This window comes from Dioscorea cayenensis, chromosome 19, assembly GCF_009730915.1.
Source record: "Dioscorea cayenensis subsp. rotundata cultivar TDr96_F1 chromosome 19, TDr96_F1_v2_PseudoChromosome.rev07_lg8_w22 25.fasta, whole genome shotgun sequence".
NCBI lineage: Eukaryota > Viridiplantae > Streptophyta > Magnoliopsida > Dioscoreales > Dioscoreaceae > Dioscorea > Dioscorea cayenensis.
Window position 1 is genome coordinate 6,259,833 of NC_052489.1, and position 22,657 is coordinate 6,282,489.

At 37.2% G+C, this 22,657-nt stretch overlaps 3 protein-coding genes across 3 annotated transcripts; all 3 read left to right on the forward strand.

Moving 5' to 3' along the window:
• The first annotated feature begins 201 nt into the window (after nt 1-201).
• On the forward strand, nt 202-4,617 carry LOC120283666 (protein ABC transporter 1, mitochondrial-like). Its single transcript, XM_039290380.1, is given in 10 exon segments — nt 202-1,066; nt 1,368-1,593; nt 1,979-2,131; nt 2,404-2,562; nt 2,724-2,883; nt 3,421-3,530; nt 3,814-3,930; nt 4,101-4,214; nt 4,216-4,359; nt 4,361-4,617. Coding segments are annotated over 10 exon segments (1,920 nt in total). The 5' UTR covers nt 202-461; the 3' UTR covers nt 4,493-4,617.
• Nucleotides 4,618-5,012: 395 nt separating this feature from the next.
• LOC120284011 (GPI ethanolamine phosphate transferase 3-like) lies at nt 5,013-14,397 on the forward strand. Its single transcript, XM_039290838.1, is given in 22 exon segments — nt 5,013-5,475; nt 5,561-5,682; nt 6,138-6,227; nt 6,341-6,460; nt 6,578-6,661; nt 6,967-7,044; nt 7,602-7,727; nt 7,804-7,893; nt 8,487-8,522; nt 8,621-8,676; nt 8,980-9,004; nt 9,006-9,128; nt 9,872-10,289; nt 10,397-10,488; nt 10,632-10,727; nt 10,892-11,180; nt 11,427-11,562; nt 12,926-12,967; nt 13,101-13,266; nt 13,366-13,449; nt 13,558-13,673; nt 14,213-14,397. Coding segments are annotated over 21 exon segments (2,676 nt in total). The 5' UTR covers nt 5,013-5,168; the 3' UTR covers nt 13,654-13,673; nt 14,213-14,397.
• Nucleotides 14,398-15,613: 1,216 nt separating this feature from the next.
• On the forward strand, nt 15,614-19,906 carry LOC120250108 (pectin acetylesterase 12-like). Its single transcript, XM_039258884.1, is given in 13 exon segments — nt 15,614-15,883; nt 16,643-16,725; nt 16,884-17,013; nt 17,139-17,212; nt 18,182-18,244; nt 18,246-18,269; nt 18,350-18,474; nt 18,567-18,627; nt 18,806-18,859; nt 18,956-19,033; nt 19,167-19,272; nt 19,367-19,512; nt 19,842-19,906. Coding segments are annotated over 13 exon segments (1,146 nt in total). The 5' UTR covers nt 15,614-15,705; the 3' UTR covers nt 19,866-19,906.
• Nucleotides 19,907-22,657: the final 2,751 nt, after the last annotated feature.

Genomic DNA, 22,657 nt, shown 5'->3' on the forward strand with positions numbered 1-22,657 from the left:
TTATTATTATTATGTATCAAAAATCACATGAATATTGTAATAATGTGGCAATGCTTTAAAAAGAAAAAAAAAACTATTTTCGTTTTTTACACGCACGTATTCCTTTATTTCTTCGTGTGAATCACAAATTTTTCTATACAGATGGAGATGGTTGCTTGCTTGTTTGTTGCTGCCCTTTGTTATGAGTATGAGGTTCTTGATAGACCGTTTCCCATGACTATTATTAGAACCCATCTCGTTTCCCATAGACCAGCTACCACGTGTTCCGCACGCGACCGCAGCTTCTGTTTCTCTTTCTATCTCTCGCTCTTTCTTTCTTTCTTTCTTCGTCGTTCGTCGCCGTCGAGACGCGCGAGGTCTACCGGATCTCTCTCCGCCGGTATGCGCACGTTAGTGCAGCTCTGCCATCTCTGCTAATTGGCACTCTATGGCTCCGTTCCAGAACATCCGAAGGCTCGCCGATGGTGTATTCCTTGTTGCCTTCGAAGCCGCCAAAGCGATCCCCAGTCTTCGAGGCCGCGAGGGCTGGGGAGATCGAAACCTTGGTTTCGAAATCCCTAAAGGAGGTCCTCGTCTCCGCTACGGATCTCACCGGGCTTACGAGTGGGAGGTCTCGTGAATTCTCTGGCCCTCGGGCCAAGGAATCAGTAGTCTTCTTCTCTGATGGCCCTGAAACGAACGCTTCCGCATCAGGATCCGTTTGTGAGGTGATTCCATCAGCTGTAATCGCGAATCAGGGGGAAAGTTTGGAGTTTGGCAAAGAATTGCAGGAGTCTAGTGGGGAGAGCGAATTGCAAAGCTCAGGTGGGGAGACGGAAGAACAACGGATGAATGTGGGTGAATCAAGAGATTTGGACGCAGTGAAGGAAGAAAAAGTTGTAACTTTGGGTGATTTGACAAATGATGGTGCAAGTAATGAAGAAAAGGATGTTAATTTGGTTGTTTCTGCAGAGAAGAGGGTAACAGATGGCGGCTGCGCTGAAATTAGTGCTGGCGTCGCTCCAGTGAAGAGGAGAAGGCCGCGGGAGAGGAGAGTCCCGTCGACTCCTTTCAGTAGAGCTCTTGGGTACGTTGATTGGTTCATTAAATCAGCAGAGTTCATTCTTATTGTTTTTCTGAGCTGCGTTCTTGAACTTTTACATTGAAATCCTACCCAAAAATTTAAGAAAAAAAGAAGGAAAAACTTCAAATTGTGAATGCAGTATTCAGGCATTCATACAAACTCGCATGTATAAAGGTCCTTACTTCGATGCATATGGATAATGGATCCTCTTTTGGCTTTTCACTAGTAATCAGGCAGTTCTGTAGATATATGCCTTGTAGTGCTCATTCTTGTAAACTCATCTGTCGTTCCATTTGACCAACAGGTTTGCTGGATTGGGAGCTGGGCTTGCATGGGGCACACTCCAAGAATCTGCAAAAAGGCTTGTATTTGGTACGCCTGATTTGGAAGATAAGCAATCTGCAATCTCACCGTTCTTGTCTGAGCAAAATGCTGAACGTTTGGCACTTGCACTCTGTAGAATGCGAGGGGCCGCACTCAAATTGGGTCAGATGCTTAGCATTCAGGATGATTCTCTTGTGCCAAAACCGGTATTCTCATAATCCCCGCTGATTTTATAATTTGATGCTATGTTCCAATTATTTATGGGATATTTTTTCTGGAAAGTCGGTTAGAAAGTGTTCCATGGTATCCCCTCTTTCCAGAACAGGGGGGTTTGGTTCCTATGTTATCCTGTGAAAGAGGTTTGTTTCTGTGATTTAACCAGTTTGATGAGCAGTTCAGGATTGTCAACTTCTTTGTTGATTGTACATCACTTGTCATGTATAGAAATGTAGCTAGTGTTCATAATAGGTTGTTGTATGCATTTGGTTATGCATCTCTTCCAGCTGAAGATGTGGTCCATCTTGAACTGGTTTGTGTTGAACTTCTGCACTAAGCTTGTGTCTGATGTATTGCTTGACCCTATGTTTTTAGATTTTGGCAGCTTTGGATATTGTCCGGCAAGGTGCTGATGTGATGCCAAGGAGCCAGCTCAATGATGTTTTGGATTCTGAATTGGGTCTCAACTGGTCGTCAAAGCTCAGAAGTTTTGATTATGAGCCGCTAGCTGCTGCAAGTATTGGACAGGTCCTTTTTATTTAATGCTAATGATTTTGAAATATCTTGGAAAGATATGTCATGTCCTGAAGTTTTTTACATGGCTTTACCACATTACTGTATATCCTTTACACTCCTTTATCTGCCTTCTTTGATCTGTGTACTGCGAAATGGTGTCATGTCAAAATGCAAAATCAGTGATTTTTCTCTCTTATCCTTTGTATTTTTAAAACTTAAGGCAGACAAATGCATGATGGTTTGTGTCTTCCAATCATTAACCAGTATCTCATTTCTCTTGTCAGGTGCATCGGGCTGTCCTAAAGGATGGGTTGGAGGTTGCAATGAAAATACAGTACCCTGGTGTTGCAGAAAGCATTGAAAGTGATATTGACAATGTGAGAAGACTTTTGGATTATACAAATCTTATACCAAAAGGCCTTTTTCTTGATAGAGCTATCAAGGTAAACTGGAGCCTTGCAGCTGTAGCACAGTCCTGCAAAAAATTCTGGACACGTTTCTTTAAATAATTATTTTCTAAAGGTTGAATTGTCCTTCTATTAAGGAAAAGTTCTGTATGATCACTTGTAATAAAAAGCTAATGATCTCCTTTAATCTTTTCCAGGTTGCAAAAGAGGAACTAGCTCGAGAATGTGATTATTTGTTAGAAGCTGCAAATCAGAAGCATTTTCGAGAGCTATTGTCCAACTCAGAAGGGTATTATGTGCCTATGGTCATTGATGATATATCAAGCAAAAAAGTGTTAACAACAGAGCTTGTTACTGGTAATTTTCTTGTGTATTGTATTCCTTTTTCTATCATGCAAGGATGCTGAATTTTTCCTGTTAAGTAAAATTTTCTGACATGTACTTTTCAATTGGTGAAACTAAAGTTTTCCTTTGTTTGCATTGACATGAAAGAACTCCTAGGAGTCATCACTTTTCAATTAGGTGGTGGTGGCTTATGCACCGCTGCCTCTTGTTCTTAGGAATTATGTATGTCAAGCTATATGTTCAGAAGATAGCTGTAGATGCTGTTTTCTGCATATTGAAAATCTGCATGTCATGAACTGCACTTGAATGACTGCACTGCATAAAGATCCTGAACAATCACACATACTAAATATTGGAAACTGGCCAATCATACCGTGTTGTTGATTCTCTGTTTTCTTTTGCAAGGGAGTTATAAGGATACCATAGGAAGTTGAATAATAATTTCCCCATCTTATTGTTTAGTGGAAGCTAGGAAGCATGGATTATATTGACATTTTTACAGCAATATTGACACATTCTTGTGATGAACCATTCTTTTGCAATGCTCAGGAGTCCCTGTTGATAAAGTGGCACTACTAGATCAGGAAACTCGGAACTATGTTGGAAAAAAGCTGCTTGAGCTGACTTTGAAGGAGTTGTTTGCTTTCCGCTTCATGCAGGCAAGTTAAACACTTCTTTTTTTGTTTTTTTCCAAGTGTGTGGTTCAAGTATCATGGGTTGTTCTCTTCTAGTTCATGTTATAGAAGTTAATAGAGAATAGTAGACACCAGCCCCTCCATGCTGTGTGTGCATGGTTGATAACTTCAGTATGTGTAGAAAAATGGTTTCTGATCAGATGAACATCAGATATTGTTAGAGAGTTGTGCTTTTTATTTTGGAACTTCTTTGAACCCTTTCCTCTTCCTCTCTGACTGTCTGACATCTTTGTCTTATTGTAAACAGACAGATCCTAACTGGAGCAATTTTCTCTATGATGAACCCACCAAAATGATCAATCTCATTGACTTTGGAGCAGCTAGAGAGTACCCTCAAAATTTTGTAGATGATTATCTTCGAATGGTAATGCTTTTTGTTGCATAAATTTACTCTTGGTAGTTTTTGAGCCAAAACTTTCCTACTCTCTCTTGATATATTATGTGATCAAGCATGTTCCTGTCATACAATTATATCTATTATGATGATCAAATCAAATCTATGACGCTAATGACTTGAATCCTTTGGATTAACAGGTGATTGCATGCGCAAACAGTGACCGAGATGCAGTTATTGAGATGTCCACGAGACTTGGTTTTCTGACAGGTGAGGAATCAGAGGTAATGCTAGATGCCCATGTCCAAGCCGGTTTTTCTTGTTGGCTTGCCGTTCTCCAAATCTGGCGGGTATGACTTCCGTTCAACCAACATCACCCGCAGCATCTCTGACCTGGGCGCGACGATGCTCAAGCACAGACTCACTCCTCCACCTGATGAAGTCTATAGTCTTCACAGAAAAACTATCAGGTGCTTTCTTGGCCTGCATTAAGCTCGGCGCAGTAGTACCATGTAGAGAGTTGTTACTTGATGTCTATAGACATTATTTGTTTAGTGATGAGAGCTCACAACTTGCCTCCAGTTCTGTGTAATGTGTATTCTTTTCTTCTTTCCAAGATAGTCAATAATCTTGTGCTGCAAAATGTAGCTTGATTCTTCTGAACAATGTATCCCCCCACAGTGATGATTTACACTAAAAAATTTTCAATTCACTACAGTTTCAGGTTGTCAATGGGCTCTGGTCCTGATGGGAAACTCAATTTCTCTACCCCGTTGGGGCCGGGATGGGGAATATCCGTCCCGTCCTCAAAATGTAATTTTAAATTATATATATTTGAATTTTTTAAGTTAATATTGCGGAAGATTTGTTGATAAAGGTAAACTTTGAGTTAGGAGTATTTGTTGTAACATTATTACAAATGATTAGAGAGTGAATCGTTGAGATTTAGATTTTTTTAAAAAAAAATTATACTTATTTATTTTTGAAAATTATAAATTTATTTTAAATAAAAATATATTATTAAAAAGATAATAAGTATGATGTGTTAATTTATAATCAAGATTTGTGTGATGCTAATGCATAATATAACTTGCTCTTAATTTTTTTTACAGTACAATTGAGTACTCGGGTCTCTTGTTATATCGGGTTTCGGGTCCAAACCCGATAATCTAAAAGACCAGCAGCGCTAAGGACACCGGCTTTCGGGTTTCCACTTTCCATATCGAAGTCGAAGCCGCCATTGCTCGCAGTCTACTCCCTGGTCCTTGATGGCGGAGGAGAAATGGCGGATGATCCGCCCCTTCTTCTTCATCCTCGCGCTTCATTGCCTCGCTGTCTTCCTCTACACCCGTGGCTTTCTCCTCACACGCACGGAGCTCTCCTCCTTTAGCCGATGCTCGGATGATCACCCATGCTCAGCTCCCCTCAACTCCACCGCCCATTCTGATCCCTTTCAACGTCCAGATCGAGATCATGATCAGTGGTGCTGGACCAGGCCGGCAGTTGACCGGATTGTCATCATTGTCCTCGACGCACTCCGCTACGACTTCCTCTCGCCGAGCACTTTCTTCAAAGGTGAATCTTGGATAAGTTTTGAAGTCTCTGTCTGGAATTTTATGCACTTTAATGTGTTTTTGGGATGGGTTTGTTTTGCTTTCAGAGAAGAAACCATGGATGGACAAGTTGACAGTGCTGCAGAGGTTGGCCGCCAAGGAACCATTATCCGCTAGAATTTTTAAGGCCATTGCGGATCCTCCGACGACTAGCTTGCAGCGTCTCAAGGTGGCATATCTTTTGTCTTTATTGTCAATGTTTTCCTATGTGAGAATTTGTTTTGTTTCGCTTTCTTTTATGATGTATTGGCTAGGAAAACCAGATTAGAAAAAGAAATTATTATTGCATAGATTTGAACATAGTAAACTAGTGTTTATGTTGTTTATATGTTAGATATGGTATATCTATAGGTGTTGATTTTAAGATAACTTAATAAAATATAAATAAATAAATAAAAGAGGAAAAATATCCATGAATTCAGTAGATACAAAGAATTCACCTTGAGAGAGGAAGAAACTTTCCTGCCACCCACCAGAAAATTTGTTGCTTCATGCTTGCTATGCATTGTTCACATTAAACCCCATACTTAAGTTACACCTTGGAAACAGTGATGAGGTTTTTCCTTACAGGTCATGTCTGTTTATAAAGTTCATCTCTGTTTGTTGAATTTTTAAAATTTATAGGGTTTGACTACTGGTGGGCTTCCAACCTTTATTGATGTGGGAAACAGTTTTGGAGCTCCAGCAATTGTTGAAGATAACTTGATACATCAGGTTTGTTTACATGCATAATGAAGAGTGTCAATTGGCAGAGGAAACATCTTTACTCATTAACCCATGGAACTTTAATGATATTAGTATTGCATTTCTAAACATGATACAAACAGATGGCTCAAAATGGAAAGAGAGTGTTGATGATGGGTGATGACACATGGTTGCAGTTGTTTCCTAATCATTTCAAAACAGCGTACCCTTACCCTTCCTTTAATGTTAAAGATCTGGATACGGTATGCATGTTTAAAGTGTTTGCTTTTGTTGTAATTTTGTGTTGTTCATTTTGTATGGAATTTCGACTGTTGTGCTTATGTTTCCTGGCTTATTGTAGCTGTGAGATTTATTGGCAGGTGGATAATGGTGTCGTCAAACACTTGTTTCCATCATTATACCAGGATGACTGGGATGTCCTTATTGCTCATTTTCTTGGTGTGGTAAGTTAAGGTACTTAATCTCTCTAACGACCAACCCTTCTAAAGATTCATAAGTTTCAGCTATGGATATACGCTTTCACTCCTGTAATCACATGTCTCTATGAGTAATTCATTCACTTGGTTCAATTGGATATCCACCACTATTATGGAAAACATTCATGATGGGCTAAGAATTGTGCTTTGCAATCTTGAGAAAGCTTTTATGGTTCCATTTAGATTATTCTTACCTAGATACCTATTTTTACCATGCTGATGTTTTATCTGTCCCATAATATATCTTTTTAATGGATGCATGTGTATTTTAGGATCATGCAGGACATATATTTGGTGTTGATTCAATGCCAATGGTACAAAAATTGGAGCAATATAACTCTATTCTAGAGGTATTCTTGTACCTTTTTTTTTAATGAATAATCTTGTATCATATGTTACTTTCTTGATAATACTTCTCTTTGCGTTTAGTCTTAGTCATTAATTTCCATGGTATTGTTAGGTAAGTGGGACAAAAATAAGTATAGTGACTGAAATTTGTAGCTAGTAAATAAATATAATATGAATAAACCCTGATCAATGCTCAATGGGTAATCATCTAACTATTCTCTGTTAATAGCTAACTTAGGATGGTTCTAGGAATGTGGCCTGGGATGACTATTTCTTGGTTGCCACCTCTCAGAGTTAGTGTTCGGGGCATAAGCTTTGATATAATAATGATAAAATTCTCTTTATCTGTTTGCCAAACGTGGACCGATCATAAGTTCCTGCATAGTTAATACAGAAGAAACCTCATGACCTTCGAGCCATACTTTGTTTTCACCAATTCTTTTCATGGTCTGAATTTTTTTTTTAAGTATAAGTATAAACTTTTTATTTTACATTGAATTTTTTTTTTTTTATTAATTTTTTTAATACCCTCAGTAAGTAATTGATTGTTCATTTGTAGAGAGTTGTTGAGGTTCTCAAGAACCAGTCTGGACCTGGTGGGCTGCATGAGAATACTTTACTTATTGTCATGGGGGATCATGGCCAAACCTTAAATGGAGATCATGGAGGAGGAACTGCAGAAGAGGTCTTGTTCATACTCTTGTTCTGGCACCTTTTTATTTTCCTGCATTTGAAGCTGATTATAGATTGTATGCATGAAGGTTGAAACATCACTATTTGCAATGAGTTTGAGGAGTCCTCCACCTTCTGTATCATCTATCCTTGATCACAGCACTTGCAAACTGGATTTGGTAAGGCTATGACCTTGATGAAGTGCATCCCCTATGCTCATTGAAACTGTTCCTGAAATGTCTTTAGTTGTTATCTTACCACCTAATACTCGAACTTCACGTATATCTTCGAACAGAATGCTAGTGTATTCGGGTATAGATATTGAAAATTGAAGGCCTATTGTCATAAGCAGTTTGTGCCATAATATCTACAAATACCATTTTGCTTCCCAATAAAGAGAAGATGTTGGCATAATGTATTGAATTTTGATATTTTTTTTTGGCAAAAAAATAAAAAAATAAAAAACATAAAATAAAGAAATACAAAATCAGATGCCACAAGCTTCACAGCTCCATTCAAGAGGCTCTATAAGAAGATTACATCAATTTTGTAATTAGCCTAGAGTCTTATTTTAATTCACCCACAAGCAATTTTACATTGCTGACATTTGTTAGTTGATGGAAATGGTGCCAAATATGACAAGAGAATTATACTCTATAAACACATTTGCACCTAACTTCTTACCGTTATCTTCTTTCCTGATTACAGCCAATGCATGCTCTCTCTTAAATTTCTTTTTATTTGGTGCTATGATTTTATTTTGATTTTTCAGGAAGGAGAAATGATATGCACAAGCTCCATGCAACAGGTTATATGCAATAACTAATTCTGATTATGGCTAAGGTGGATTTTCATTTATTAAGCAGTAACATTTCTTTTCCTAATGTTCTTTGATTATTCATGCAGCTTGATTTTGCAACAACTTTGGCAGCACTTCTTGGTATACCCTTTCCTTTTGGAAGGTGCACTCTGAACACATTGTTGTTATCCTTGCTTTTGTATTTGATAATTATAGCCTACACTATGACATGGGATTTGTGTCCATTGACCTTATTCTATATCAATGATTGTCATATCAGTTGAATTATTACTTGGAGACTTTTGATTGCCAAAAATTGATCTGTGGAAATTGTATCTGGAAATCATTAGATATGTGAACATTTACTCATAACATGGATAGTGTTCCACTCTTTAGTGCTAGTGAATTGATTAAGCTGCTTCAGGTTACTGCCTTCTTTGAAGATAATTTGATATTATCTTTGCAGTATTGGGTGTGTTAATCCAGAGCTTTTATGCCTTGAGTGGTGGTACATGGGATGGACAATGGACTAAAAATAGAAATCAAGAGTACTGTTCAGATTTGGAAGAATGGATGCAAACCTATACAAATGTTCTCTGCATAAATTCTTGGCAGGTAAATTTTTTTCTCCTTCTTGTTTCCAGATGTTGTCAGGTGTAAGAGTTGTAAGAATTTGATATAGATGGAAATGATACATAATGTATATTTTAACTGCTAGATAGTTTTCTAGCATCTTTATTTAATGTTTTGGGTGCCTCTATAAGGTATAGGATTCAGGATCCAGTTTTCTGCCTTTAGTATTGATCTAGTTCGCTCCTGTAGATACTTGACATTAGCTCAAAAAGGTCAGGATAGGTTCGGAATTGGGGTTACTCAATTCTCATTTCTGGCAGCAATCAAAATCTAAACATCAATAATTTCTTTAAGCATCTGATTAAAATGATTCTTTTTATTGGAGTTAATAGTCCCTACATAGGTTAATTTTTGTAAATATGAATTTGAATATATAAACAAGGGTCTCATCCCTATCAATTTAAGCTTTTTGAGTTGAATTGGATGAAAAATAATGTTTGGTTTGCATCAAATTTATCAGAACTTAGTTAATTAGCTTGTTATGATTGTTTTGCAACGTGGCTAGTTAAATAGACTATGTTTCAAAGGGGATATTAGGAGCAACTAATGTCCCATATCGGTTAACTTGGCAAATATGAATATGAATACATGAGTTTTGAGTTTCTCGTCCCTGTAAGTTCAAGTTTTTGGGTTGAATTGGATTGGGATAATATGTTTGGTTTGCATCTAATAAGAGTTATTGTGCTACCTTCTATATATCTACAAACTAACCATTTAATTTTCAGGTAAACAGATACATTGACATGTATACTTCAACTGCAGTTATTGGACTTCCTTCTGAAGACTTGCGCCATCTCAGAGAATTATATACTCAAGCACAGACTAACTTGCAAAATTCCATTAGTTCGACATGCTCTGAGTCAACCCTTCAAAGGCAAATTGATGCTTATTCTGATTATTTAGGAAGTGTGGCAAAGCTTGCTCGATCTGCATGGACTGAATTTAATTTAATCTTGATGTTTGCTGGTCTCTGTGTGATGATACTGTCCATTTTCGTCCAGATTTTCTTTATCCTAAGAGTAAACAATCTACTTGAGTTAAACTATCTGGTGTCAGGTATTACTTCCAGTCCTTTCAGGCTAGCATCTGCTCTAGCTTTGGTGGTGATCCGAGCAGCAAGTTTCCTTTCAAACAGCTACATATGTGAGTGTTCCCTTGCTCTGTGTGTTCCTACGTTCTTGCTTCGTATTTTTCTGCTTCATCACCATTTCTCTATTTACTTATCAATTATTTGTTGCTTTCTGTATTAGTGGAAGAAGGGAGAGTGGGATGTTTCCTTTTGGGCACAACTGGTATACTTAACCTGTGGTCTTCAATCAGGAGAGGGAAATTGACAATAGAAGTAAGTGTCAATGCTTCAAATGCTTAATTGTATTTAGTTCATTATAATGCAGCTCTTGGAATTTCTTGTCTGGGGATATCTGTTCCAATGGTAGTTATGACATAATGCTGGTTATAAAGTTAATTTAACTGTGCTACTTGCAGGAACCTGCATTTCTTTTTCTGAATATTATTCTGAGGTTTGGGATTATGATTGGCCAGTCAAAGAAGAATGTTGGTTCAACTTCTATGGATGCACACTTTTAAGCAGCTTGGATGAAGGTTATACTGTTTGGTTGATTTTTGTCCGAGATCTTGCCAATCCTTGTGTTATCCTCATTCACCTTCCTGTTGTACAGGTGGATCTCTAAAAGTTCCACTTGGAGAGGCCTCAAATATTTTTTCCTTGTAGAAGCTGCAGCTAGCTATATGCTTTTAATATTTCATTGGATGTCAGAAAGCAATTTTTAGCAATTCCCATGGCGCTTCAAGATTTGGGGAAGAATTTTGCCCCCCGTATAATCTATGCCATCGGATTTGGGCTTCTAACTTTAATAATGCTTTGTAAAAATCTAAACCAGAAGGAGCAGCCTTCATCTCCAGCTGAACAAACCACTACTGCAACAGTAGCCATGCTTTGTGCTTGGAGTCCTACTGTCCTAATTCTTTTAGGAAGTCAAGGTCCACCTGTGGCTTTAATATATTTATTCGGAGGTATTTTCTCTTCATAGCTTTAGTTTCATGGTTCTTGTGTTGCATAAAAAAGAAGAGCAATGCAACCATTAGTGTTTGTTAATCACTGCCACTAAAAAAACCATGTTAGTTTTTAGGATCATAAGTTGCCTTTCTGGTTGTGGTCACCTTGTTCAAAGCTGTTTTTATTCAACTGTTATCACAATTGCATTTTTTGGTTTAATTTTTGTTGCATTGTTTTGACATTATAAACGATTCATCTAACAGCATGGTGCATAATAAGGTCGCATAGGGGAGTTCAGATGGAAGCTCAAAGCCAGAAGGAAGTCCTAGTCAATGACCCCATTTCTATCACACAATGGAGCCTTTTGGGTGTGTGCCTTTTCTTTTATACAGGTCACTGGTGAGTTGCCCAGCATTTTGAATGGAACTGTATTACCCTCTATCTTACTGCATCTGTTACTGGACATGATCTTCTCTACCCTGCACTCTATAGGAATGCTACTATATGTCGTTTTTTTATGCAATTGTATGTGCTAGAGAATTTCATTTGGTGTTAATCGTTGAGGAATTGCATCAAACTAACAATGTCGTGAGATTCAATCCTTCCATTGCTTATTTATCATGGGTCTCATGACTTAAAACTTTTGCTGATATAGTAATTATTGTTTCTGAATGAGCATTGATCATCGAGAACCATTTCCTGCCAGAAAATTATGACCATTTGATGCAATCATTTACATCTCCTGGCTCTTAATGGGGTACAAAGTCCAGAATATCTGACCATAATGTGCACAATTTCATTTTGGATTATCTCTAGGAGCCGTTTGGTTCGTAGTAATGGCATATTACTACATAACAAGATTATCATGGTAATATAAGTGGGAATGTTATATAATTGGGAATATTGCGATAATTTGATATAACCATGTTTGGTTGGGAACTCTTATTATCGGGAATAGTTCATTGTCGTGTTTGGTTGTTATGGTAATCAATTTGCTAAAATATAAAAAGTTATAATATTACCAAGATAATCCAAGATAGACACCAAATTTGGTGGTAATAGGATTATCAACTTTTTTTGTAATATTTATAAGTTAGTAATGTGATATTATCATCCAGATTACTACCGGTGCAATGCCAAACGTGGTAATATTTTCAGATTACCACATAACACGTGGTAATCTTTCTACATTACCGCGAACCAAACGTCCCCTCGGTGTTTTCATAAAAATCCAGGACTGCAGGATTAGAAGCAAAATTAGCATTGCCATATGACTGGTTCTCCTGTTCCATAGCTAATTTAGCTAAGGTCGTACCTGAAACATGGCCAAAGTTATTAGCCCTTCCAAGTCTTTTGAAAAATCTGTGACAGGTGGTTTGCAAATACACAGACTGAGTCGTGTTCATTTGTCCTCTAGTCATGAGGGCCTGGCTCTTGGGCAGTATGCTCCTGCTCCCGAATTCTTTAAAATCCCTACTGCTGCCCTCTCGAGTGTCCATATGAATTTCATTTTAGGCAACAAGACAATCTATACTTTGTAGATATCTCTGTATATCATCTAGTGTAGCTCAAGGAAGAAACTACTGGCCTTTCTTTCTAGACAAGAAGGCATGTGTACTGCTCATGTGCATCCCTTTATCATTTACATTCATTGTATAATAGGGGCACAAAGAAATTATATTTACAGCATAAGCATTTTACAGATGCAACTTTACTTCAGGTTTTTACGAATGAACCATTTGCAATGAGTTATCTGTTGCAGGTGCACATTTGATGGTCTTCGATATGGAGCTGCTTTTGTTGGGTAAGCTGCTAAGAAAATTTCAATCTTGTTTTATTGATTTGACAGTATATGCCAGCTAATCTTTTACCCCCATCTTGAATATTCAAATCGTCTTATGGTCTTCATAGAATAATTCAAGTTGTGCAATCAACAGATTTGATGAATTTAACATAGTCCGCCAAGGTCTTCTTCTTGCAATCGACACTTTTGGTGTGCTTCACATCATTCCGGTCATGAGCCTTCCACTACTTGTAACGCTTAAGCATTGTTACTCCAAGCACAGCCAAGTAAAGGCAGTTCTTTTCTTAGTCCTGACTCAGGTAAACGTCCGTTGTGTGGAGTTTGCTTATTTTTAGAACTTGCTCTGTTTCATATCAATGTTATCTCATATTGCTCGTGATGTTGTCCTTGGATTTCAGCTGTTCTTGAGTTATGGTTTAATCACAGCAGTGACAACTACATTTACAATAGTGTGTGTTACAATTCAGAGGCGACATTTGATGGTAAAACCTCTGGGTTTCAGCTTTATCATAAACATGATAATCTCATAACTATGATTAACCATTTACTTCTTAGTGCCTTAATATTCTTTTGTTTTATACATTTTGCAGGTGTGGGGATTATTTGCACCAAAATACGTTTTTGAAGTCCTGGGCCTGCTTCTGACGGACATCTTAATTTGCCTGGCTTCTCTCTGCTACTACTGATGAGATAATATGCGCATGTGGTGAACATCAATCTTGTTCTTTTCTCCATTTATTCTCAGTTAACCCCCCCATTCTTATACAAAAAGAGAGTTGAACTAATTTTGAAAAGCCTTTCTTCACAATGACCGCTGTGCATTCCTTGGGCTCCAGAATGGAAGTATTTCCTTTTACAAATTTAAAAATCAGTCCCAAATCAGACTAACATCTTAGAGAATAGAAACGTGTGGTCTTAGTGTAGTATCAAATCTTATCATCTTATCTGTATATACTTGTTTTTGGTAAGCGTCCAAGTCACACAAGAAACTTGTTACTGTCATTGGCCTGATAATGGTAGGAACTTGTTGCTTTCATTGGCCTAACTATGGTATGACTGTATGAGTTAGTCATACAAAGGACATGATGAACCCCAAGCAAAACAAATAAATAAATAAGTAGATAATAGGCAATAGATTCTAATACCTCAACGACAATCAGTTAATAGCATAGCACTATTTGTCTTTTTTTGTAATTATTAGTACATAATATACATACATATATATATAATTTTCTAACTTCTCAGAAGCTAAAAAGATGATTGAGGGGAAGAGCATCATTGCAGAGTAAGGGAAAGATGAAAGGCGTCGTCTTGTTTGCCAGATGATGAAGATATGAACATCAGAAGACGGTTATGTCGGCAAGGTGGTGATAAGAGAGGAATAGAGTCCATGTGGACTAGTGGATGTGGTCTGTTGCTCTTCAGCCAAATGAAAAACACTAATAACCAACAAAAAGCCTAATGGAACCATGCATGCTTTTTCTTTTTTATCATTTATGCCCATTCGCTCTCGTTTTCAATCACAACAACTATGTCTCTTCTTTATTAATAAGTTAAAAGGAATAATATATTTTACAATAACAAAAGGTGACTATCACCATCTTCTGTTATACCGTTCACTGAATTATAAGATGTATGATTGAATCTCTAATTGACAAATATGTTTATTAAAAACTTTTTTTGAATTCTGTTTGTCACTATGAGATAAACAAAGAAGACAGGTCCACATGAAGAAATCGGATTCTTTTCTTTTTGCTCTTGCACTTGTTCCATTACCAATTCAAAAGAAGATGAATTTCTCTTCTTGCAAAAAGTGAGGTTTCTCTTTTGACAAATTTGGCAACCAATATGTCTGTATGTGTTGCTGCTTTAATTTACTCCTTTTGTTTTCAAGCTTTCAGTACGTGTATATATATATATATATGTATATATATTAACCAAGCAATATCTTTATGTATGCCTTTTTCTTTCAGTTTTTTTATTATTATTATTATTATTGAAAGGCTCGTTTATTGGTAAGGTGGCAAGTCATTTTCTCATCATTGCTCCACCGCCAATAAATCACGCTAATCACTTGCCTTTTTGCATGCAAACGTGAACCAAATTTACTAATTAATTCATCAAGTGTCTTAAAAAATATTCTTCTTTAGTAGATTGAAAGAAAAAAAAAATTCAAACGAAATAATGCTGATATGAACTCTTGAACTAATCACATGGGATCTCTGACATGACAATGGCTAGATTACAATCTTGACTACTAAACCAACCAATATTTCTACTAAACAAAATCTAATCTCTTTCTTTATTCAAGTTGAGAGAATTAAGCAAAGGCAAGAGTCAATCTTAAATGCTCCCTTTTGTCAAGCAGTTGCATGCACGCAGTTCACATGCACAAGCATTCACTACATTACAGTAAGGAAAACAAACATAGAAAAAGAAATGCATCCATGTAAAAAGGCCTTGTATATCATGCAATACAGGAAGGAGCACCATTTATTAATTAAGACAAGAGTACAAATCTCAATACGACAAGTGAAGTCTTCAGTTTCACAGCTACAAACATCTTACTTTTTATGACCAAAAAAAGAAAAATTACCACACTCTCACACACTGCTTTATAAAAGAATGCGCTTTCTGCAGTTCTCTCTCTCTCTCTCTCTCTCTCTCTCTTCGCTCTTCACTTCTTGGAGATCAAGCAGTGAAGAGGAGGAACAGAGCAGGAGAAGAGTAAGTAGCTCATGAAGATGGTGAAGCTTCTTGGGCTTGTTTTGTTGGCTCTGGTGAGATTAGTTTTTGGTTCTGAGGAGTGGCATGGGAATGGGACTGAGGTTGAGTCTGAGTTGAATGTGTGGACTGCTCCTAGGCCTCTGCGTGTGGGTCTCACTCTCATTCCTTCTGCTGTTGCTCAAGGAGCTGGTATCTTGCTCTTATCTCTTTGATCTGCTGGTTTTAGCTTCTTCTTCTTCTTCTTCTTTTTTTCTTTTCATTTGTTTTTGATGCTTATGTTGTCCAAAAATCTACAAACTATGTGCTTCTTCTTTTTTTCTTTTGTTGAACCATTATGATTTCCTTTTTCACTGTTGCCAATGGTATACCCAACAAAAATTATTGTCATCATTTTGTTGTGATTTAATATCTATACTCGGCAATGACATTGCTTTTCGAGTACTTGAGTGAATGCTTGTTTACTTGATTTTACTTTTTCTCATTTTTCCTTTTTTTGTTTGATTGTTTTCTTACGCATGCTCCCAGTATACAATCTTCTGTTTGTTTGTTTGTTTGTTTCTTTAGATTTGGACATTTTTTTAGTTCTGTAGATTTGTTAAAAAAAGTATACTATGGCAGCCTTGATGATTTACTGAGAAACAAACTTTTGAAGTAATGAGCAAAACCTTTGTTTCTGATTTCATGTTGGGAATATATTTCTGATGTATGACATGTTTACATGTTTGTAAACCAGCTTAATGACTTCAGATCCATTCAAGTGTCTCTATGATTTTTTTCAACCAAGTCTTGAGTCTTCATGTTTTGAGGTTTCACGGAACTCCTGTTTTTTTGCTATTTTGAAGAACTTGTAAAGCGTTGATTGCAAGATTTTGTTACTGCATTACATTGGAATTGCTTGAGCTTGAACTGATTCTTGTCTTGAATATTTCCTTTCTGTATACTTTTTAGTATGTTTGGATGGAACCCCACCTGCTTACCATTTACATCGTGGCCATGGAACGGGAGCAAACAGTTGGCTTATACAATTAGAGGTGAGATTTCTTTCAAATGGAAAGATTTAATTGGTATGTCTAAGAATATCAATGAAGGCCAGAAACTCAAAACCTCATATCTTATCAGCAGCTAAGTGCTTTTGCATATTTTAATTTTTGGTGAATTTGGATAAAAACTTAATTTGTGAATGCCACAGGGTGGAGGCTGGTGTAATGACATTGCTACATGTGTGCACCGTAAAAATACTCATCGTGGTTCATCAAATTATATGGAGAGAGTGATAGAGTTCACTGGGATATTGAGCAACAAACCTGAAGAAAATCCTGGTTTTCCTCAAACCGAATCTCTATATTGCTTGCAGTGAATGTTTATCTTTTCTAGATCTATAGGTGTGAGTATGTACCCATTTTTTCTTTCTTTTGCTCATAATAATTCTGGTTTAACTGCCCAGACTTCTACAACTGGAATAGAGTCAAGATTCGGTACTGTGACGGTGCATCTTTCAGTGGTGAAAGCTATAACAAGGTTGGTAGATATTGTCTTCTTTTATTTCTTAGAATTAAAAAAAGCATGATTAGATGGGACATACTTCTAAATTCTGGCTTCCAATGTCAATCTGTTATTTCCTGTACATAACAGAGAAGTTCTGTTGATGTAGTTGTTCTTTGGCCTTAAGTCACTTGTGGATTTTAATCTTATGTACATTCCACTCTCCCTTGGAATGAGTGGGATTATTTAGTTCCTTCCTTGTATATAGCATCATAAACCAAATCACAATCGGGGCTGGATGGATATCACAAGTTTTGTCAAAGTCTTGTTTCTCATAAATGAATTTGTTTTATTCATTATCACCTTTATGGTTCTACCTCTTAAATGAAGTATTTAATCATCATTCTGTGCTCTTGCATTGTGACACACTATCCTCACTGTTTTAATTATAACACATTGGTAGAGTGGTTGCCTGTACTCTAGCATTTAACCATGTAGGTGAGAGAACATCATACCATCGTGTTGTCATCCATGAGCATTTCCTGATCCTTTCGGGTTAGTGTCACCAAACTTGTTTCCTGCTTATTTTAGCTTTCTCCATCCACAGCCAATCTTTCTTTCACAAGGCAACTACCCCTTACCCACTGTTGTCTGATTGTTGTTTCCTAGAAAAGACCTCATACTGATGTTTAATGAGGTGCTATTGTCTTTCTTCACCATTTGACTGTGTAGGGCTGTTGTATAGTTATGTCAAATATCTTTTAGTGGTTCATTTTTGTGAACCAACATCAAACACATAATATAGACATTCAGGACATTTGACAGTTGAGATGCCCAATACTAACAAGGGGAAGCTCAGGCAGTAGTTATATTGGTTATATTCACGAGAAGTGGTTGAACTGTGTGTTCTTCATTTTCTTTTCCTTCATGAAAGCAAACCATCATTTCAAATTAAATCTTTTCATATATTTTTCTCCTTGTTAGATATCTGCGTCTTGTTTTTAGGCTGCAGGACTATACTTTCGAGGGCAGCGCATTTTTTCAGCTGCTATGGAGGAACTTATGTCCAAAGGGAATGCGTTATGCCAGCCATGTACTGTTTTCCCACAGCATTTGCTTCTCAACCATGACCTGAATTTTTATTTAACTCTCAGCTGTCAATTATTTCTGCAGGCTCTTCTTTCTGGCTGTTCTGCCGGTGGTGTAGCATCGATAATACATTGTGATGAGTTCCGAGGATTATTGCCAAGGAGAACTACAGTCAAATGTCTTGCTGATGCTGGCTTGTTTCTTGATGTGTATGGTTTACATCCTATATATCTGCTGATGGGTTTTTGTTTACATTTAGCTTGTAATTGTGGTTCTTAGTTTACTTTTTCACAAAATGCAGTGCTGATGTGGCTGGTGGCCGTAGCCTAAGATCCTTTTTCAATGGCGTAGTGAATCTGCAGGTAATCATTGGTTGTTCTTTTATTGTACTTGATTTTCTGTGTTCAGGATAATGCACCTTAACAGCAAGAATTTAACTCAAAATCATTGTTCCACCTTAATCTACGTTCTATTGGCAATATTATGCCTCATTTTACTGATGAAATGCAAACAATAACAAAAAAAGTCAAATGTTCACAGGGAGTGGGGAGGAGCTTGCCTGCAGCTTGTACCAACCACATGGATGCCACTTCAGTAATGTTACTTTTTTCTAATAAAGTTTACTAAGAATATTACAAAGGCTTGTAAAGGGTCATACTAATTCTTTGTGTTTTCCTCTTCTTGTTGCAGTGCTTCTTTCCGCAGAACTTGCTGCCACATATTTATACTCCAACCTTTGTTTTGAATGCAGCATATGATGTCTGGCAGGTTTTTACTTAGCTCTCTCCAAAACTGTGGTTGAACATGCAAATACTGCAAATATAGACACTTGAAAATAATTTACCAGCTGCTCCAAGATGTATATGCCACATAACATAATTTATTTATTATATATTTTCAGCTCCAGGAAAGTTTAGCCCCCCGGAGAGCTGATCCTCAAGGTTATTGGCAACAGTGTAAGATGAATCACGTTAACTGCAATGCTGGCCAAATTCATGTCTTGCAAGGTATTACTCAGGGATCTTATCTTGATCTCATTTGAAAATGTGTGTGGGACTTGGATAGAATTCAATTTACATGCAAATGTTCTTGGTAATTCAGGGTTCAGGAACCAAATGCTCAACGCAATAAAGATGTTCTCATTGTCCAGGCAGAACGGGCTATTTATCAATTCATGTTTTGCTCATTGTCAGTCAGAGAGGCAAGATACATGGTTTGGAAATAATTCTCCCCGTCTTGCTAATAAGGTAAGCTTGTCATTCTATACAAGTGGTTCTTCATTTCTGCATTGTTCTTGACTTCAAACAATGTGAACTTGATAAGCTTAATAATTATGATGAAAGTCCATTAGAGCATTGCTCAAATTAACTTTAAAACCTCTGTCAATTATGCAAACAATGTATCAGATGCTTATGATCATGATTATTACCAAACGAGAGGCTTGGAACTGTAGAGATATTATTGACTATAAATAACTTACATTGGCTTTCATGTCTAGGTGATAGAGATTTGAGTAATATTGATGTTAACATATGGATACCATTGCATGAATTCAAAAACCTGTTATCATGTGCAGGGAATTGCAAAAATCTGTTGGTGACTGGTACTTTGACCGATGTGGAGTTAAGGCGATAGACTGTGCATACCCGAGCGACAAGAGTTGCCATCACCTAGTATTTAGTCGAACACATTATAATTCTTCATTTCTCCCAAATCTCAATTTTTGAGCTGTATCTGACCACAGCCACCATTCTTCCAACTGATACTCTGATGGAATGACTCATTCTTCTGAGTGGCTGGAAATAAGAATGCTTCATCCAGAGAGACATTGAGAGTAAGTTCTTTACTTGCTATCATTCAATATCCGGCAAGTCAGATTGTCGGTATACTATTCTTCCCCCATGGGTTCATTGTTATAGACATTGCTACTATAGATATGCAGATTGTGCAATTACAGAGTGATCATAAAAAATGTATTATTCATTTTATTGTTATTTGTATGATCTTGGAGTATAATGTCACATGTTGTCGACATTGATAAGAATTTATCAAAGTTATATCTATATAGATCTTATACAAATCTGTGCTCTTTATTTTCTTCTGTCTCCTGTCTTGCCTTTCCTATGCGTGAGTACATTCATGATGTTAATTGCATACAGTAGAGACCGGTAGAAATCAACAAAAGCAATGATGACAAGATCAAATCTGAATATGAGTATGCTGCAAATTCCATTGCAGTTGTTGGCTCTTCCCTTTAAGTCTCCACTTCATTGGTTTCATCAGTGCAAAGAATCACGACTACTGGTCCAAAGTTCATAAATCATTCAACCACAGTGACTTCACCATTGAAATTTTTACCCATCTGACATGATGATGTTCATGCTCTGATGCTAGACCCGGTTTAATTGTCATCACAAATATTACGCTAATTCCTTCACATATGTATTTTTAACATTCGGGATCACGTATAATAAATAAATCATACCCGATGGGGCTATGTGCATGTCCTTTGACAGTAATGACGTCTGATGTTTGAGTTGAAGTTTCTTCTTTGCTATCATGTCAGTATCTGTTGGGACGCAGGCTTAGGGACCATGAGTCCCACATCGCCTGTGAGACGCTTCTCTAGTTGATATACCACCACCAACCCTTCCCTCTAACTGCGGTTATGGAAGTTAGAGCGGTGGGTCCCTGCTCTTATACCAGATCGAGACTGTTCCGCTGTCGTGATTAGGATCTTGGGTCCCACATCCGTCTGTGCCTGGGGTGTCGGGACGCAGCGGCTGAGACTATAGTCCCACATCGTCATGAGACGCTCCTCTATTGATATACTCACCACCAACCCTTCCCTCTAACTGCAGGTTATGGTAAGTTAGTGCGATGGGTCCCCTGCCTTAACAGTATCCTCATTATCTAATAGTTTGTGGATCTTAAGGCTTTGAATCTTGTGCCTTTTTACTCATCTGTCTTATTGTATTTATGTGAGTTTGTCTGGTTATTCCTTGATGGTACCAACAGCTGAGAGATGTAAAACATGGATTCAGAGATGACAATCATATTTGTGGCACATCATTTAGTTACATTGTTGATAAATATTGGCTTCTGTGGTGTGGTTTAAAATGTTTTGTTATGAACTCTAGCACTAGACTTGTTGGTTTGTTTATTTGTTTGATTGCTTGCATCTTAAGTAGTAAATGCTTATCAGTTGGGCCATTATTTTAAGGTCTGCACTTTTGATCTTGATGCCTGTAATGTCGTCATCGATATAGCCAATGAGGCTTGTCCCCATGAAAGGGGCTTGCACCATTCCTCTTTCCATCAATGCTTTCATGGACCATTATAGTTGAGAATACTTTTTGTTCATCTCATTCCCTTTGAGTTCATTCTTTATATGATACATTTCTTTATTCAAGCATGCATTCCATTTGTCTACAAGTTTTTAATCTTCATAAATTGCTCACCTTCTAATTCTTTTGTGGTTGTTCGACATAATAATGCATTTCGACATGGTGGAACATCTATGCTAATATGATTGCTTTTTAATGACATTAAGTCAGTGTGGACTATTCTTGCTTAATGATCAATGAGATAGATGTTTGCATTCTTGTGTTGTTCTTGTTCATGGTGGTCCATCTCCATCAGTGCTACCATGTTGAGAAAGTTCTCATTGCTGAAGGCACTTTGCTGCATAGATAAGAAGAGAGAGAGAGAGAGAGAGAGAGAGAGGTGCTTGTATAGAGCAATAGAGAAATCTTTTTACTTTTTATTTCAATTACTCAAAAAAATATGAGAATTTGCTTTCTAAATGGTCCCTTCTTGCTTGATTGGCAAAACATGAGTCATATTCCTAGAAGTCATCTTTAATCCAATTGCTGTATTGTGTTTTAGCAATCATTTCTGAAGCAACTGCAATTATTGTAATGATAATTTTTTCTGCACATTTCTCAACTCCAATATGTAGTTGTTTTTAGCAGCAGAGATAACTGGTGAGTACTGGCAAAGATGGAAATTAACTGAAGCTGATGTATGGGGCTTTCATGTTCTCTATTTAATTGATGGTGAAAATTGAATTGAAGGGAGTCACTATCTTTCCAGCAGTCGGTGAATTCAATAGATTCTGATGTTTTTGGTCTGATCTCAGACACTTGCAAATGAAGCAGAGATGATTTGAAGTAGCTATCAGATGAGTGATCAAGAGGCAGACAGCAGCTATAATTCATGCCTCCAAAAGCATAAAGTGAGCAGTAGCCCCTCCATTCAACTTCGCTGTTGATGTTGCTCAGCTAAAAAAGTTGGAAGATAAAGTAAATATCATCAAATCAAATGCCATACATACAACAATTCATTCATATTTTTCACAATGATCACTAGAGGAAGCATCAATGAAAGTGA